General features: G+C 37.7%; 1 protein-coding gene across 2 annotated transcripts; it reads right to left on the reverse strand.

Moving 5' to 3' along the window:
* Positions 1-18,281, reverse strand: MSANTD4 (Myb/SANT DNA binding domain containing 4 with coiled-coils). Of its 2 annotated transcripts, none has more exons than XM_033120553.1 (3): positions 18,187-18,281; positions 4,373-4,987; positions 1-4,018 (listed from the first exon to the last, which is right to left on the reverse strand). In XM_033120553.1, exons 2-3 carry the CDS (start codon positions 4,832-4,834, stop codon positions 3,443-3,445), a joined length of 1,038 nt encoding a protein of 345 aa, XP_032976444.1. In that variant the 5' UTR covers positions 4,835-4,987; positions 18,187-18,281; the 3' UTR covers positions 1-3,442. The 2 variants fall into 2 exon arrangements, with proteins under 2 accessions (XP_032976444.1, XP_032976445.1); XM_033120554.1 differs by lacking the exon at positions 18,187-18,281 and adding an exon at positions 17,438-17,740.
* Between the last annotated feature and the right edge of the window lie 2,104 nt (positions 18,282-20,385).

Below are 20,385 nucleotides of genomic sequence, written 5' to 3' on the forward strand. Positions count from 1 at the left end.
AAGAACTACTTGTGAGGTTGGAAGACATTGATCCGACACAGCAAGAGATGATAGGACTTGATGACAACGTGAGTAGAATGAAGAAAGCAAATGGTCAGAACACAACTAAAAATTCCAACCAACCAACCTGGTATGAATGGTGGCAACGCAGAGGGAAGATGACATACAGACAAGAGAGAAGGGAGCTAATGAATTTGGTTCTGGCATTCCTCAGGTATTTGAGAAAGAAAACAGCAAAATACAGTATAGAATAAGATACCTTATAACAATTGGAAATATCCTTTTAAAGTTCATTTCAAATATGGGGACTGGAAATTTAGACTTGAAACAAACTGACTTTAGACTAGATGGATTTTATATTAAAAATGTAATCTTTTTAAAAGATGATGGGTCACAGCAGGGGGAAAAAAAGGTAAATAATAAAGAGCATTCCCTGAGGAAATCCATTGACAAAGTTCCTAAGTTCCTGGAAGAGACTTAAAAAACAAAACAAAACAAAACTTAATAATCTCCATGATTTTGGTTGAAAAGGTTTGGGTTTCTTAACCCTGCCCCAGGTGCAGATGAATTGGGTTGGTTCACTGAAAATTGAATTGCTGCATTTCTGAAATGACAGGCACACCTGGAGTGAGTCATGTTGGTTAGCTATTGCTGTGTAAAAAAACGACTCAACACTTGGTGGCTCATGTTGCTCATGATTTTGGAGAAAATTAGGCTAAGATCAGTTGGGTGGTACCGATCCTGGCTGGGCTGTCACGGTCAGCTGCGGGATGGCTAGGTGGTTCCGCTTCCACGGGGCTTAACTGCATATTGGCTGGGGGTGGGGGGCGGGGGGGCTCAGCTCTCCTCATGGTGTTTGATCCTCTAACAGGCTGGCTGGGACTTGTCTTAATAAGAATGGCAGGAGTTCAAGAGAGAAAGCAGAGATGCTTAAGGTGTCTTGAGACCAAGGCTCAGAACCGGGCAGTTCACTTCTCTTTCACAATGTTGGCTAAAACAAATCACAGGGCCAGGCAGGTGTAAACAGGTAGGGAACAGAATCCTCTTGAGAGGAGGAGCTGTGAAGTTGTTCTGCAAAAGATGGGAATACAGGGAGGAATGAGGAATAATGGCCATTTTTGCAGTCAATCCTACTACACACCCATTCTGGTGATACTTCTGATTATACCAACTTGGTTGGTAGCCTACCCAGTTTAGCATTTGTTCTAGACAAAAATAATATGCGCTATCTTCATGTTTACTTTTAGGAAACTGAAATCGACCCATCTTAAATCTAACACTAATACCACCTTGCATTTAAGGAGCACTTTACAGTTTACATACCACTTAAAAAAACTATGAAGCATAGGCAGAGCAGGTATTATTAAGCCCATTTTATGAATGAGGAAATCAAATCACAGGGCAAGTTAAATGACTTTCACACATAGTAAGTAGCAAAGCTACAATCCTTATTAACTACACCTACAAACTTTCACTACTTCTATTCCTTAGAGCTTTTATAACAAAATCTTAGGTCAGGATTGGTATGTCATTTTCCAGGTATTTAATTAAATTAACGAGGCATTGTTTCCTTTCTTATAAAAGTAGGCATAACATGACTTAGCTCAAGGGTTGTGCTGAGGAGCAAATAAAATGTACAAAAAGCACACAGCACAATGCCTACCCCATTCACCATCATAAGGTTCTCTTCCAGGCTTGATAATTTCAACCCTCAGAGTACAGAACAGCACTTGCAATGATAAACTTTCAGATAGTATAGGCAGATTTTATTTCTATGGTAGAAGCATTTATTTCAGTTATAGAAAAATAACACTATTTCAAAGTCAAGGTAACTAAACAGAAGTATTTTTTTCCTTGTATACCTATAGTCAAGTATCACACATGATTTCTAGACATTCTTAAATTAAAAAGGAACACACGCACAATCAAAGTAGTATCTGTCAACAGAGGAGATATATTAAAGCTACATTATCAGCCCTGGAAATCATTATATTCAAAGTGATTTCGTGCACCGATTTTCGACTTTAGTGTGCATTAGAATCACCTGGATTGTGGAAAAAGCACATTCAGGGGAACTGAAGGCGAATCACCAGGTTAGGCAAGCCCTTGGTCTCAGAATAAAGGCTGAAGGGACTGAAAATACAAACTTTGTTCCTTACGTAGGGGCAAAGACAAAATATACCACCATGTATGAGATCAGCCATTTATTCACTGTGTGACTTCTCTGAGTCTTAGATTCAGGAATAATATTAGATACTACTTTCAAGAATTGTTCTACAGAGTAGGTCAGATTGTGTGCGACAAGCGCTTCCCTAATTCATAATACACAGCTACGATCATTATTTCATCATTATCATCATCATCATCATCATCATCATCATCTGACTCAAAGGACATTCTCCCCCCCCACTCCCAAATAGCTATTATTTGTTTTAAAAATCAAATAAACACTCACTACGTTCAAGCTCATAGACTACTGGTACCATTTTTATATTGGTATCCTTTTTACTAGCTTCAACCATTCACTTACATTAAGATTTCAGTACATGGTTGAAATGACAATTTTTTTATCTAAACTAAGAAAATGGATTCAAAGAAGGGAACTAAAGCTTAAAAAGTGTCTGTTACTTCTAAAGCATCAATAGCTAGATGAATGAACTGCGTTTCAAAGTGACCTATTGTAGACAATCTCTGATGCTCCCTGTATTGTGTATTTGTTCAGTTCTGAATCTCGGTTTATAGATGGAAACATGGGAATAAAATACCTATAATCCTCATCACTTCCTAATATTCTATATACTACACAGTTATGTTTTATAAAGTTTTTGGCCATTTAAGTAACTACCCACATAAACATCTGAGATTTTAATAATATTCTGAAAGTATAAAACAAAGTTATAGAGGTGCAGTCAGGCTAGGACAGGGTTTCTTACCCTCAACAATATTGACATTTTGGGTTGGCTAATTCTTTTTTGTTGGAGAACTGTCCCTTGCATTGCAGGATGTAGGCATCCCTCGCTTCTACCCACTATATGCCAGCAGCAACCTGCCCCACTTCCTAGTTTTGACAACCAAAAATGTCTCCAAATATTGCCAAATGTCTTCTGGAGGCAAAAATCACCCCCAGTTGATAACCACTGAGCTAGAATTTTACACAGACATCATTGTAAACTGAGTGCACAGATTACACAAGCTCTATGTGATTTTACTAATTTAAGGAGTACAGCACAATAATTTCTGCTATACTGTTTACACTAGGGCACATAGTGTTTATGTAACATACTACTTAAGCATACAGTTACTCACATGTAACTATTTTTCCCTATTGAAAACACTGACATTAAATGGGGAAAAAAGCTAATCCTGCAACCATTTTCTTATTACTTGATACAGAGAAAAACCTATGGTTTACAAACATTTGCTAAATGCAGACCTAGATAAATCACTGCAAATGTCCTTCCTTCTGAATTCGAAGTCTCTCTTTCTCTACTTGTAAGCGTTCCTTTTCAATCTGCAGCTTCTCCGATTCAAATTTCAAAAACTGCAGCCTATCTTTTTCCAGTTGCAAGCGTTCTCTCTCAAGTTTTAACTTCTCTGTTTCTATGTCCTGTGGTTGAAGCATGGACTTTTCTCCTTGACCGAGTTCATTTTCCAAAGATGGTTTCTCTGAGTTGACTATTTGCAACCTCAATTTCTCTCTCTCAATCTGCAGCCGCTCCTTCTCCAGCTGAAGCCGCTCGTGCTCCATGTCTAAATGCCGCAGCCTCTCTTTCTCAATCTGCAGGCGTTCCTTTTCTACCTGTAGTCTTTCAGCCTCGATATCTAGCCGTCGTTTTTCCAGCTCTAGTTTCTGTTTCTCTATGTTTACAAGCAAGTGGGGTTCATCATATGCAGATTTAGATGGTGTTGAGTTTAGAGTGAAAAACTCGTCAATGTGGGGGAAATCAGGCAGTTCGTTTTCCCTCCGGGAATCTGGTATGACTGATGACAGTATTTCTTCTTCCTCCTCGATCTCAAACTCAAAAAAAAGAGAAGCAATTTTCAGTATTATTTCTATTTCATGGTTGTTAATTTGTCTAAGCATTTCTTAAAAGCTTTTTGCATTGTTTGAGGATATAAAACCACTTACTTTGAATTTTGAATAATATTTACACATGAATTACCTGATGTCACTTATACTATAATCGAGAATATTTAGGTGAAAAGAGATTAATGATATAAAGAAGAAAAAAATGGAATGACTTTGTTATGTACTATTTTTAAATTAGCTTGAAAATTCAGGAACTCCCTAACTGCTCCTGGATTATAATAAATTGGCACATCAGAAATGAAGACATTAAATGAAAAAGGGGGCTCACGGGCTAATACTTACTTCAGGGCTTTGGGGATCTCTTTCTTCCTCTTCCACTTTGACCTCAGTCAAAGATCCACTGGCATCCCTGAAATCTGCCACATTTTGCCAATCAAAATTTGTATCATTTCGGAATCCAATCTTTTCATCTATCTCTTCAGTAAGAGAGTCATCTAAATCAGACGTGGGAAGGGGAAACCCTGAACCAACCAGCTTAATGTTTGCCTTCATCCTCTTTCTCTTCATAAGTGCTCGCCAGTCAAGGTACCTTCTTTTCACTTCTGTCCCTGTCCTCTGTTCTCCCTCTCCCACAGCATTCACACACTGTGCAATCTCTTCCCAAGCCATTCGCTTCATCACATTAATTGTTGTGTTGAGCTGCTTGGAAAAAATGACTTCTTTCCTTTTTGTAATTTCTTTCAAAAGGGTCTGAGTTTCCTGAACACTAAAATTGCTTTTCCTTTTCCTTTTCAACTGCTTCATTTTTCTAACTTAAATGCAGTTTTCACTGTAAGAGAAGATGTGAAAAGAATTTGAGGAATGCTACAAAGTACAAAAATCAGGGTCAGTCCCTTGTTGGCACTTTGCTTAAATCAGTTTTCTGTTCGTTAGTTGCACAGGCAGGCTGGATAATTCCTAAAAAGAAAAAAGTAAAAATCAATCAACTCACAATTTCTGCAGTGTACTTCAACCCAATAAGCTATATACATAATTAAAAAAAAAAAAACCCAAAAAACAAAAACCCTCTAAATATGGCTCTTAACTGCCTACATTTCTGTGTCCGCCAGCACCACCATAGTCCAAGCCACCAATTTGTCTCACCTAGGCTGCTGTAATGGTTCCTAATTGCCAATAATAACTCTTTACCTACTTCCTACTTCTCCAGCTCCTCCAACTCTGCTCTTCTCAGTCTATCCTCTCTATTGCAACACTGGTCTTCTTTCCGTCACCCATTCTTGTCAAGCTCTTTGCCTATTCGCGGCATTTGTACATTGTTCCCACTGCCTAGGAAATGGACTGCTCCCTTCTTGGCCTCCTTAATTCCTCCTTAGGCTTCAGCTCCCAGATTGGACATCTGTTCCTCAGTGAAGCCACTTCTAACAAGTCAAATTACTCTAATGGAACCTATGACTATAAATCTTTCTTCTGTTTTGTCTAAATGTTACAACTGTGCTAATGTACAGCCAAGAGGCCATCTCTTCCCCATGTCACTAGAATTTTCATGACGGTAACAAGGTTTCTGCTCACCATCATCTCCCCAGAGCCTAGCAGAGTTCCTGGCACGTGGCAAGCACCACATAAATAATTTTTAAATGAATGAATGAGTCAATTTGCCCAAATGTCCACTAGTTTGAGATATCAAAAAGAAAAAAACTTCAGACTGTAGAATAATTTTAGGACACTGAAAGTCTGGGATACAAAAATCAGTAAAATTCAGAAACAACTTTAAGACAATGTAATCTGATCAAACAAATGACAACTACTTATATTTTACTACTTCTCAAATTAAAACTCATTTATAGGTTAAACCTACATAAGAGGTCTGACAATTAACTTCACGAACTTGCCACCGTGCGCTTACATTGGCAGCACTGTACAAACAGCTCGGTATGGTTTCATAACCTCGGTATATCAGTGTCTCACAGCTGTGTTCGTGTTGACGTGTGGCGGTGTCTTGCTGAGTGGTGTTCATTATTGTTGCTGTTTTTGTGTGCTGTTGCAAGAATGTCTGAGCTTGAATTAGAGCAATGAACACACATTAAATTTCTTGTTAAACTTGGCAAGAGTGGAAGTGAAATCAGGGACACGTTAGTCCAAGTTTATGGGGATAATGTCATGAAGAAAACGGCAGTGTACAAATGGATTAAATGTTTTTCTGAGGGGAGAGAATGTATCACTGGTGAAGAGAGGTCAGGGCGGCCAGTAACAAGCAGAACTGACGAAAATATTGCAAAACTTCGTTGAATTATGCGTCCAAATCGTTGGCTGACTGTGAGAAACATAGCAGACCAAGTAAACATCAATAGAGAAAGAGTTAGGAAAATCTTAACTGAAAATCTTGGCATGAGAAAGGTGTGTGGAAAAATGGTCCCAAAGGAGCTCACTGATGGAACAAAAGCAAAGGAAAGTGGAAGTTTGCCAAGACTTTTTGGAGAGGCAAGATGATGTTTTGGGCCATATTATCACTGGTGACTAAACATGGATGTACCAATACAACCCTGAAACAAAGCGTCAAAGTGCACAAGGGAAGTCAGCCAATTCTCCATGACCAAAAAAGTTTCGTCAGTACAAATCAAGAGTCAAAATGATGTTGCTAACCTTTTTTGATATCAAAGGGATTATTCATTATGAATTTATACCAACTGAACAAACAGTTAAGCAAGTTTACTATTTGAAGGTGCTAAAAATGAAAACGCTGTGTGAAAAAGACAAAAACAACCTGAACTTTTCGCCAACAATTCATGGCTCTTGCATCCCGACAATGCAACAGCTCACACGGCACTATCTGTGAGGGAGTTTTCAGCCAGTAATCAAATAACTGTATTGGAACACCCTCCCTATTCACCTGATCTGGCCCCCAATGACTTCTTTCTTTACCTGAAGATAAAGGAAATATTAAAAGGAAGACATTTTGATGATATTCAGAACATCAAGGGTAATACGACAGCTCTGATGGCCATTCCAGAGAGAGTTCCAAAATTGCTTTGAAGGGTGGACTAGGCACTGGAGTCGGTGCATAGCTTCCCAAGGGGAGTACTTCAAAGGTGACCATAGCGATATTCAACAAGGAATGTAGCACTTTTTCTAGGATGAGTTCATGAATTTAATTGTTAAACCTCATATAAATCCTAAGCTTGAATAAAACTTCCTGAAATAATGAAAAATATTGTAAGAGTACAACAGAATTGCAGGGCTAAAATAAAAGTGGCAAGGATTTTCCCCAGCCACCCCACCTAATTAATCAGTTAAAGAAAAAGATCACCAATTAAAATGGAAAGAAAATTGTAATTCTTAAACCTTGTGGAAACAAATGCACATTTCATAGTTCGCCATTATAATTTTGTCCCTCAGGGCTCATATCCTACCCCTCCCTCAAACCAAACCACCTAAACAAAAGCTCCTAAAACCACACAAACTAAGGTTGGATGCTGTATTTACTTTTTTAATCAATGTTTTTAATTATGTTTTTCTTTGAAGAACTTTTCTCAGTACTTTGTAACACCTTGGGCCATTTTAACAGCAGAGGTGAAGATCATGATAGGCAAGTAACTGTACTTGGGAGTCTCCATGAAATAATTTGAATATAAACTCTGAATGGGAAAGATCCTCTTGCAAATATTTCCTTGAGATGGATGCAAGACAGAATGTTTCTCCAATATCCAGAAACTCATGCTGTCAAAACATCAAGGAGGGTGTACCTGAAACTTGTTAAAAGGTAAACTTTTTAGGCCTACCCCAGACCAACTGAATCAGTAACTCTGGGGGTGGGACCTAGTAATAATCTGTGTTCCAATAAGTCCTCCAGATGATTCTAATGCATGCTAAAATTTGAGAACCAATGTGCTAGACCCACACCAGTTAAGACAAATGCTTAACACACCTGACTCTTACACACTTTGATTTCAAGTCTTAAGTGCATCTGACTGGCAATCTAAAGCACATCCAAAATCCTCATTACAATGGAGCTGGGAAATGTAGTTTCTCTGTTATCTAGCCTTGCATTATGGGAAGGCTCACTAGGAAGCAGGCAAAGATGTTGAGTCTTTTTCTTGGAAAACAGATTTTAAACGTAGGTAATGGGGCACAAGGGCTCAGAAAGATGAAGGGATATATTCATACACACACAAACCATGTTTTCTGACTGCAAAGTCATTCACTGACTGCTGCGACAGAGCTGACTTTTCTTCCCCTACAAAATGAGGGTAGGATGCAATTGCTAAGGTCTCTTCCTCTATCATTGTATGGTCATAAACATTTCCCACCAATATGAAGTGAAAATACCAAATATCCATTAAGTTTCACGTCATGTCATTTAATCCCCATCACAGCACCGAATGTGATTATCAGCATTTCTAAGAATCAGAGAAGTTAAATAATTTGCACACTATGTGGATAGTTAAATGACAACTTATATCCTGGTTTCCTTATGTCACATCTCCTTCCACTTTATTAGCAGCTTGTGATAGCTAAATCTTAGAAATGTGTTACTAACATAAGTGTTGAGATGCCTTTTAGTAGATTTTCAAAAGGAGCAGAGTAGAAGGTTTAGATCAAGTTTCATATGTAGGCAGAAAAACACTTCAAAGCTTTCACCAGTTATGTTTCACTCTACCATGGTTTCTTCTTTTAGATACTTTAATATGAGCCAACTTAAAAATTTTAGTAGTGTGGAAAATATTTCTCTGGTGATTGGCAATTCAAATGGTTATCTTCTACTGAAGCAAAAACATAACTGATAAAGGCTAACTAAATTCAATTGGAAAATGCACAAATCTTTTTTATCATTGTTTCAGCCTTTTCTGTTTAGGGCTTAAAAGTGAATGCAAATTCTTTATTTCTAAACTCTAATAAAAAGGTATTTTTATCACAACTTCACTAAATTTTTATGCAGTTTTTCCTTTTCAAGTTCCCAGTAACATTTGTTCCAACTAACTCTGTATGTATCTAATAACATCACCAAAAATATGCCCATCAATCACTGCATCTTTTTGTTTCTAATCACTCATATAGCATAATCATCTCCTGAAGTGCCACTTGCACTGAAATGGAGGTCAAAGAGAACTAAATATTCAAGAGCAAAAAATGAACTCTCAAGAAATCACGGTCAATTTCACACACCCACAAAAAGGGCAAAGCATACAAAACAAATAAACAAAAAAGACTGTAAGCAAACCATTTCTAAAGTAGACTTCCAAAATTTCCCAAGAGACACTTAATAATAAAATTGAAACCCACTAAATTGGAATGTATAATAAGTGGCAGCACTTTTCACCTTGTCCTAGGCAAATACTGCCCATATAGTCATATATAAGCCTCTTGTCACTAGAATATAAGCAAGTATATTCATAAATTAAAACATCATCAAAACAGGCAGTGTAATGTAGTGGTTATGAGCACAAATTCTGCAGTCAGTCTGGGTTAGAATCTTGGCTCTGCCACTTCCCAGCTGTGTGGTCTTAGTGACTTAACCTCTCTGTGTGCAATTCCATTTGCAACATAATACTGTTACTTTACAGAGATACTATAAGGTTAAAGGATTTTGTAAAATATGGAGAATAGTTCCTGGCACACACTAAGTTTATTATTACTGTATCAAAGGCAAAATCTTCAAATAATTTTGACAGATAGGTCACAATAATATTGGGATTGCTCTAATTCTTATTCAACGATGTCATATTTGGAACTCGAAACTGGCCAAGATGGTGGTATTTATACCACAGAAATGGACAAATGTTACAAACTGGACCTTATTTTGTTGAATGATCAGGGAGCTGGCTTACTAGCACACTTACAGCTACGTTATTTTTGCTTATTTCAAATATTACCTAATAAAAATTAAGAAAATGATATGTTTTAACATCTGATCCCAAGTCAGTTTAGTGAACATTCTTGATGACTTGTAATTTTAAAGAACCACATTTAATTAGCATTCTGGCCTAAAATTCCTTACATAATTGAGGGTAAGTGTTCAACTTTCTTCCAGGGGAGACTAAAGAATACTCATAAGGTACAATGTTTATAAGTCACATAAAAAAAGAGCTGAAGCAAATTGATTTGTACATAATTAAACCAGCCCAAATATGCTTCTCCTTAATACCTATGTTGCATCAGACCTCAAGGAATTACTGAAGTCAAAACTTGGCCTTTTCCTTCCTCTACCATTTATTCCACCACTATAAGATCTAAGAGATAGGCAGCCCACCTGCTCCAAAGACAATATGTTCAATACAGAACACTGTGCCTAAGAAATGCGAGGTAAAAATAGAACTTATAATAAGACGGTGATTGGGGGATGGGAAAGAGTAGTAAGTGAAACCAAAAATAACTCAACAAAGGTAAGCTAGCAAAACTGAGACTTCTATGGGAAAAGCATATGTTTAAAAGAAAAAGCTCAAGTCAATATAGGCAAGAAGCAGTTTATGTGATTAAGTGAAGAGTTTAGATAAACTAACCACCCTATATCTATGCCAAAGAATGTAACAGTTAACAAATTACACAAAATCTTAAAAGAACATTTTAAGTAAAAAGACTATGTTGCTACTTAGGCAGAATGGTCAATGACGAGCAGGTTATCAAACTTTTAAAATGGAATCAGTAAGTTAGATGTCCTTAAAAATAGAAAAGAGCTAAAGTTATATCAAATTCTGTATCAAATTAAATACTTACCATGTATTAAAAAATGACCGGACTATCAAATATATGGTGATGGAAGGAGAACTGACTCTAGGTGGTGAACACACAATGGGATTTTTTAGATGATGTAATACAGAATTGTACACCTGAAATCTATTTAATTTTACTAACAATTGTCACCCCAATAAATAAATAAATAAATTGATTAACTAAAAATTTTTTTTTAAAAATGACTGGACTATTACTTAGCCATAAGATGAAATAATGCCATTTATGACAACATGGATGGACCCTGAGATTATCATTCTAAGCAAAGTCAGACAGAAAAAGTTGAGAACCATACATCACTCATGTGGGGTATAAAATTGAAAGCAACAAATGAATGAGACAAACAAAAACTCATTGACACAGACAACAGTTTAGTGGTTACCAGAGGTGGGGGGGAAGGGAGAGGTAGAGAGTCAAATACATGATGATGCAAGAATTAACTGTGGGTGGCGAACACACGATGCAATATATACAGATGATGTATTATAGAATTGAACATTTGAAATTTTATATAAGTTTACTAAGCAATGTCACCCCAATGAACTAATTTTTTTAAAAAGCAAGAAAAAAATGACTGTTTCTTAAATATATAACATCTTGGAATATTATTCTGCCGTAAGAAAAGATGAAATAGTACCATTTGCGACAACATGGATGGATCTTGAGATTATCCTGAGTAAAGTAAGTCAGACAGAAAAAGTCGAGAACAAAATGATTTCACTGATACGTGGTATATAAAACTGAAAACAACAAAAGAACAAGACAAACAAATGAAGGAACAAAAACTCATAGACACAGACAATAGTTTAGGGGTTACCAGAGGATAAGGCGGGAGAGGGTCTAAGGAAGAGGGTAAACGGGGTCCAATGTATGGTGATGGAAAGAGAACTGACTCTGGGTGGTGAACAGAGAGTGTGAGATATAGATGATGTATTACAGAATTGTACACCTGAAATCTATGTAACTTTACCAACAATTGTCACCCCAATAAACTTGAATTAAAAAAAAATCCACAATAAATAAATAAATAAGAAGAATGGAGAAATAGAGTGACATAGGCCCAGATGGGAAAAGTTATTCATATTACCATCTTAAAAAAAAGATATACTATCTCAGACTATTTAAATAGTTTCTTGAACTGTTTAAAAAGCACTACCATATTTTTAAGGCAAAAAGATGGGAAAAATACAAATATTCATCAATAAATGACTGGATGAATAAACTATACTACAGCCACATAAGGGAATGTACGTGATAAATGCCATATTAGAGTATGAATATGGCTTAGCACATGATACCTGTGTAAATGCTAATGTTAACGTAAGCCAACAAAATTGAAAGGGAATGCATATGTATGTCTATGTGTGTGTACATGTTCACAAAAGCTCAACTTTCAACTTAGGAACATCTACAGACAGAATACGCTATGCCTACAACAAGTTCACTCACTGTCCACCACCAATCATGAGCTCTAGGGATCACATGTACAGTCATTTCTGTCTCAGCCATATAGCTGTTAGCCCAGAGCACGTTTTATTTTACTTTGAGATGATTAACATTTTTATGTTAAAAATTTACTGACGAGGAATTATTATTACAGAAAACCACATTTTTTAAAGTTCCATAAACACAATACCCACAAATCTGTTGACTTAAAACAAAAAACAAAGTACACATATATGGTTAGAAAAACTATACAAAGATACAAAACAAAGTGAAAAATCTCTCTCCATCACCAATGTAATTAATATTAATAATTTCTTGATTCTTTCTAGAAAATCATGTTTAAAACAGTGTATGTATTTATAAACACACATTATGTATTACATATATTACATGATTACATATGCCATTCACATACGAGGTGTAATCAAACAATACAGTACATGTATAAATTTAAAAAATTGATTACAGTAAAAGATACATTGCCATTAATCTCCCTCAAAATACTCCCCATTGCTTCAAACACACTTGTCCCATGTCCTTGCCACTTTCTGAAGCAGTTCTGGGGGTTCTCTGTCGTGAGTATCTTTAGTTGCGCTGTCATGGCTGCCTCGATGTCCTGAATCATTTTTACTTTGCGGAAGAGCCAGAAGTCACATGGCGCCAGATCCAATGAATAAGGTGGATGACATACCGTAATGTTTTTATTTGACAGAAATTGCCATATATCTGAAGTTGTGTTTGACACAGAGCGTTGTCGTGATAATGATTTACAGCACACTTTAAAATGCACCTTCTCTCAACTGTAGCTCACACCCAACTGACTGTGGCGAACAAGTTGAAACTTGTCACACACTGTTGCTAAGGTTCAAGGCGTCGCTTCCCATATTGAAGATCACTGTTTTTCTGTTGGATGGCACTCGGCAGCAACATTCACCATATTTTGTGATCACAACAGAAAGGCTCCTTGTCACACATGGCTTCTGGTAGGGCAATTTCTGTCAAATAAAATCATCAGTGTGTCCTCATCCACCTTTTTCACCAGATCAGGCACCATGCGACTTCTGGCTCTTCCCCAAAGTCAAAATGACCATGAAAGGTAAACGTTTTGAATCAATTCAGGACATTGAGGCAGCCACAACACCACAACTAAAGACACGAAAGAGGACTTCCAGAACTGCTTCATAAAGTGGCAAAAATGATGGGATAATTGTATTTGAAGTGAGGGGAGTATTTTGAGCGGGATTAAAGGCAATGTCTTTTACTATTCATTTTTTAAAATTTTAAGTCACTGTTTTTTAAATCATACCTCATATATTAACTAAAAGGGCAGTGACTGTTGAGTATGTTGAGATGTAAAAGTATAAAAAAGAGAAAGGTAATTAGTTGAAAACAGAAAAATAAGATATGTAGGAATGATTCTACAGGACAAATGAAGAGACAAAGATAGAACCATGAAAATAAAAACTTACCAGCCTCTACAATAAAAAATAACAAGAAATGAAAAAAAAATGAAATTGAAAAAAATTCTGAAGGTATTGCTATGGCAGTGTCTCTCAAATTTTGTGTATGAATTGCCTGGCGCTATTCTTAAAATGAGTTTCTGATTCAGTAGGCCTGCAGGGGGGGCAAAGATTCTACATTTCTGACAAACTCCCAAATGATGCTGATGCAGCTGGTCTTTGGACTACACCTTGAGTACCAACGGTCTAGACTAGTGCAGCACTGTCTGACAGAAATACAGATGTGATCCATACATATAATTTAAAACTTTTCCAGTAGCCATAGTAAAGCAAAAATTAAACAAAAAAGGAGTTAATTTTAACATATTTAACCTCATACATTCAATATATTATCATTTCAATATACAGTCAATATAAAAATTATTAATAAGGGAGCTCCCATTCTTGTTTTTTCCATTAACTCTTTGAATCTACCATGTATTTTACCATTAGAGCACACCTCATTTTGTAATACACACAGAACTTAATAGCACATATTAGTGCAGATCAACAGCACATGGAAATCACCAGGGAGCTTTTTAAAAACACCTATAACCATTCCCCATCTCTGACCAATTAAAACAATCTTTGGAACAGAACCAGGCATTGGGAGTTTAAAAAGCACTCCAATAGATTTTAAGCATTCTCACCACACACACACACACACACACACACACACACACACACACACACACACAGAGAGTTAACTATGTGAGGTGATGGATGTGTTAACTTGATTGTGGTAATCAATTCACAATGTATAGGCATATTAAAACATCATGTTGTATACCTTAAATATAAACAATTTTTATTTGTCAATTATACCTCAGTGAAGTTTAAAAAAACCAACCTCTCCAGGTGATTCTCATTGGAAGCCGGGATAAAGAATCACCCTGCTAGAAAATCAGTGTTAAAAGCTTACTTGCTCAAATGTGTACAGAGAGGCAAGGTGGAGTGCAAGTGCAATAGCTGCTAAGGTACTTCCCTTCAGAGATCATTAAGGAAAGGCCTCATCTGCCACAAAAGACTAAAAACATCAACAAAGCTAGTCTCTTTTCTGAAAAATATGCCCAGTACAATGTTATGTCAGATAGAAGAATATGCCTGAGAGGACCAACTCATTTTCCTGTTTGTTGGAAACGTAGCAAAGGAATACAAACTAAGTCAATTTAGACAGAAGAAATGGACTGCTCTCTTTCAAGAATCAAACTTTCTTATAAATAATATGTCTTTACACACCTCCCAATATCTTTATTAAAAAGAATTAAGAGTATACATCTTAATTAGACGTATACAGCAGGAACTTCCATTACTAGACAGCAATTAAGACACACTGCTTCATTCAATATGTATTAAAATCTTCCCAAAGCACTTAAAACCTCCCAAAGCCCCTCCATATACCTAGGAGGTAAATTTTCTCTCCCCACTCGTTCTCTCTCCTTATTCCAAACTCTATCTGAACCCTACCTATGTATCTTCATATCCACTTTGTACAGTCTTATCTGTCACCTCCAATACCAACTCCCAACCTACTTTCCAACCCACCCTCTCCAACACAAGTGTGCACACAAGCACACACAGTACCCATCATTCTGAAATTCCTGAATTCTAGATTAGTACTGCCCAATAAAAATATAACAAGTCACATACACAATTTTAAATTGTCTAGTAGCCACATTAATAAAGAGAAACAGAAAAAACGATACTTTATTTAAACTAATATATCAAAATATTATCATTTCAATGCTTGATCAATATAAAAAGTGAGATATTCTGCATTCCTTTTCTGTACTAAGTCTTCCAACATCCAGTTTTGAACAGCTCAATTTGGAATAGCCACACTTCAAGTGCTCGACTGCTGTATGTGGCTACTGGCTACCATACTAAACAGCACAATTCTAACTTTCATGATTCTTGTCTTAGGAAAATCATACATGCATTCCTTTAGCCCATGGTCCCAACTCTCACGGTCTCTGTTCTTTTGTCTGGTTTCAATATCTGTTCTAGGCTGCCTTCACTGTTCCCATTCACCTAAATCTAATGTCTCTCTGCTACATGCTTCCACTATCAGGCTGTATTATAATCACTCATTTTACATTAGGAGCAATAAGGGATCAAAGATTAATATATTTTTCCTAATATCTAGTAAATTATAATCTAGTAAAAACTGGAAAACATATATGCATAAAAAGTTTACATGAAATATTAGAACGGAGACTATAAACTGAAAGTTGTGAATACAGACTATCTAGGTTTGTGTGTTAATCCTACCACTTATTAGCTCTATGATCTTAAGCAAATTACTTAACTTTTAAACTTATTTCCTCACCAACAAGTGGAAAAATAATAGATTAATACTCATGGTGTTTTGAGGATTAAATGATATTCCAATTAAGAAGCTTACAATGCCTAAGATGTAGTAAGCCCTCAACAGATATCAGCTATTATCCATTTCCTAGCAGTGTCTGGACACAGTAGGTGAATATTCTTCAGTAGACGAGTAACACGAATAATGAAAAGTACAAGAGAAGTATTAACAAAACACCCTAGGTGTTCAGAAGGAGAAATCTTTGGTGGGATCAAGGAAAGTTGGGGAAGAAATTATTAGCATTTGATTTGGATCTTATAAAACAGATTACTAAGGATCAGAATAAAGGGTAAAAACTAAGTTGGGGCCAAATGTCAGCAAATTAATATTGGTTAGTAAGACCCTATACTTTGCCAGAAAACTTACTGCAGAGACAAATACATATGTCTGTGAAAGTCCACGTTTTTGAAATTCAAGCAGATTACCTTTTAAATGGAGGCAATGTTACTATAATAATATACAAAGTATAACATATAAAATATAAGTATATAATAAAATAATAAGCAATGATTGCAGTTGTCAAGAAAATCCTCATTTATGTAGATATCCATCATCAGGTTTTGCTAGAATCTGAGATCAATTTAGTAATTGGGTTGTAGTAAATTTATTGGTACATGGCAGGATTAACAGTCCTTTAAAAACTATGCCTGAGTCAACATATTTTTAAAATTTTGGCAGCAACTGTTATTTGCATGTCCTATTTTTTCCCAACAATTTGTAACTCCACACATCCATCTTACAAAAGTGGTATCCCTTTGTCCCTGACTATTCTATGCTAAACTGATGAACTATTTTATTGACAAAATGCACTTTAACACACATTTTTAACCTCACTGAAATTGTTATCAAGAACGTAACTTCGCTTTCCAGTCAGCCATCGTTTAACTGGGTGAAAATCTTTGATATCTTCTGATTAATATTAAAAAAGTACCAAAATCAATGCACCTTGACTTGAAATTTGGTAGTTATGCTTGCAGGAATAGAAGTTATGTTTCCAGAAATTTTTTTTTTTCCTGTCCTCTCCTTTATATTCTGGTACTCATATAACAACAGAGCTTGGGTTTTATGACATCCATTACCCAATAATTTACTGAAATATTTATTGAGATTCTACAATGTGCCAGGCACATATTCTTAATGCTTGGGATATAACACCTCATAAAATGTAAAAAGATGCCATTTCAGATGTCAAATTCGATCCCTCTTATACTGAATGTCTTCTCTGTCTTTACAGAAAGGAATTCAGTAGTTACAGCTTCTAAAAATTCATAGATTTTTCCATGCCCAGTTACAGAAAACAGCCATTTTCCTGAAATCCAATCTCACAATCATCTTTACTGGTTGGAAATAGGTATTAAGTAGTTCACTTACGTAATCCTTGTGAAGATGATGTAGCACCAATGGCATATTATAACTGAGCAATTTATTTCAAGGACTAACACTTGAAAATGAAGTTCCTAAATATTGCATGGTAAGACAGAATTAAGAGGTCTGAGGAAAATCAGGCAGTAAATTCTGGGTCCAAAAAAATTTTAGGTAAATTCAAGAAGAAAAGCATCACAAAATCTGCAAACTTTTCCCACCCCAATCCTCTTTAAAGTGTGCCCCCCACACCCAAGTACAGGGAAATTCACTTCCCTGCCAAATATAACGCTCTACTTAAAAACTTGTGGTAGGCAAAGAACTAAAGTTTACTGCAGGCCGCCTATTATCAGATTAATAATGTACCCCTCACTCTTCCTTTGGGACTGCTCTGTCACAGGCCCTGGGAAAAATCGAGGAAGACTGAATTCCCGGGAGGCCTCCCAGGAGCACGAGGCGGGGCGCACCGGACTCGGTCACAACGCAGCGGCAGCACCTGGTGGGAGACGGGGCAACCTGGAAGGAGATTCCTCTCTTTGGATGTTAGGGTCCCTACTGAGTGCCTGGAAACTTCCGCAGCCTCGTTTCAGCGCCCTGGGCCCTCCCCACCCTCCCGGGTCAGGCGATAGGCGAGACTGGTACTTCTCCCAAGCGTCGTGGTCCCATCACGCCGCAGAACCAGGGCCAGAGCCGCAGCGAGGGACCAGCCACCTGCCGCTGACTCCGTCGGGAACCCTCCGCGCCGCGAGGGCACCCACCGTCCGCAGAGCCACCGCTACCTAGCCGCCTCCTCTGGGGCCGAAACGCACACCTGCGACCCCACAGCACCTCCACCCCGTCTCCTCTAAGGGGCGGGGGGGTAGGAAAAAAGATGCTTCATTTATTCCCCGCCCACCTACTTCGCCTGCCCCGCTGCTGCCACCCATTGGCTAACGTGGCTGCCGCTCGTTCGATGCGGCTAGTCCATTGGGCCAAAGTGTATTGCCATTCTGGCTGACGTCCCGCCCCAGGTCTGGACTCACAATGGGAGTCGAATCCCAAAACGGTTCCGGGTTAGTGCCCTGGAATTCCGCCCCCTTGTGATTCTTGGCCTCCCGCTCTGCTCTGTCTTTGGTGCCTAGCTCTGTCAGTTAAGTAGACTCTAGGAAAGGATTGGCCTCTAACGATCAGCCGGCTGCGCTGTTCCGCCTGATTGGGATACTGGCCGCTGCATCTCCAAACTCTACTCCTGTCTCTGACCCTCATCTTTTAAAAGGGCAAAGAGGAAGTGGGACGCTTGCCTCACCCTAGCTGGTTACTTTCCTAGCCTCACCTTTCGCCCAACCAACTGCAGCCTAGTTTGGTTTCAACCATCTTTGAGACTGTCCTGCCCGGAGTCACCAGAGATTTCCTTACGGCTAAATCTAGGCGTCACTTCTCAGTCCTTATCTTACTTGACTTCTCAACAAACATTTATTTGATGACTGTTTCTTCATTGTTTTCCGTAATACGAGCTTCTACTAGTTTTCCTTCCTTTCGGTCCTCTTTTCTGTCCCCCTTTGCAATTGCCTCTTTCACTGTCACCTCTAGTTCTGGTGTTTTAATGGGTTTGTCTTCTCATTGCCTTTGTTCAGCCCTCTGTTGACATCTTGAATTACGCCAGTCGCTTCTTAATTGGTATCTCAGTATCCTGTCAGCCCGACTGAAGTCCGTTCTTCACACTGTAACGAAGAAGGCCTGCGTCAAGTTTTTTTTGTTTGTTTTTGTTGTGTTTTTTTTTTTAATGGAATCACTCTCATGATAAAACACAAAGTATTTACAAGGTTGGCTTTTGCTTTCCCCTCAGGCTTCATTTTTCATCAACATTCCCTCTTCCTTGTTCCTTAAGTCGTGAATTCCTTTGCCTCGTTCAGTTCCCAGACTTGATAGTGGCCTGTGACTTAGTTTGCACTGCATGGTTTGCAAAGATTTCTCTTGGCATTTTTCCTGCTATGCCCAGGATTCCTTTTAGAAGTTACTTTCTGAAGGAAGTCTTCCTTTCTTTCCATTCACCCAACCTCTACTTCCAAGTTGTCCCTCTAACGTAGATTTTCCCGATAAAAGATAGGATGCTCAGCTAAATTTAAAGTTCAGATAAATAATAAATAATTTTTAATGTAAGTATGTCCCATGCAATATTTGGCATCTTGTATTTTTATTTGCTAAATCTGGTACTCACTGTGATGTTCAGTGAGCATCTTCCCTCTGACAGGTCTTATCACATGTTCCATGTGAGTGGGTTTTTATGTTCACTCTTGTAATTTCTTTGCCTAGTACAGTGCCTAGAATATAATAGACACTCAAAAGAGATTTGGTAAATAAATAATGGAATATTCTGGATGAATGGTGAATCCTTGCTGGGTATTCCTGGAGGAACTGTCTTCCATAAAGTAAGGACTTATGAAATATATCTGATCAGTTTACATAATACTTTCAGATTTTTACGTAAGACTTTGTTAATGAAGCGTGTCTATACTTTTGCCTAAGTAGAACAAAAATAACCGTTGTTGTTTTGGAAAACCATGAGAAGCTGCACTTTATAATTTTTGGTTTTGTGTGTGGTGGATGTTTCTTTGGGTGAGTGCAGTGAGATGATGAAAGAACTATCTATCCCCATTACGATCAGACACTTTATCTCTGTCCCCTTGCAGAGTCTGTCCAGCACTTGCCTCTGTTTATTTACTTCAGTTGTTAAGGTCCGGAATTGTCCCCCTCAGACAGACAGAGAACCCGCACAATAATGCAAGTCACACAGCGAGGTTTATTTCCAGCCAGCTGGGGTCCGAGTCTCTGCCCGACACAGAGGGTTTTAACAAGGACCCCAAACACTTAAAGCCAAGGGGTTATATAGCATTTTCAAGGCTTTCCATAGCTTCAGAGAGTACTAGATAAACTTACAGGACTTACATAGCTTCAAAGAGTATAAGATTTACTACAGG

This window comes from Rhinolophus ferrumequinum, chromosome 11 (assembly GCF_004115265.2).
Source record: "Rhinolophus ferrumequinum isolate MPI-CBG mRhiFer1 chromosome 11, mRhiFer1_v1.p, whole genome shotgun sequence".
Lineage (NCBI taxonomy): Eukaryota > Metazoa > Chordata > Mammalia > Chiroptera > Rhinolophidae > Rhinolophus > Rhinolophus ferrumequinum.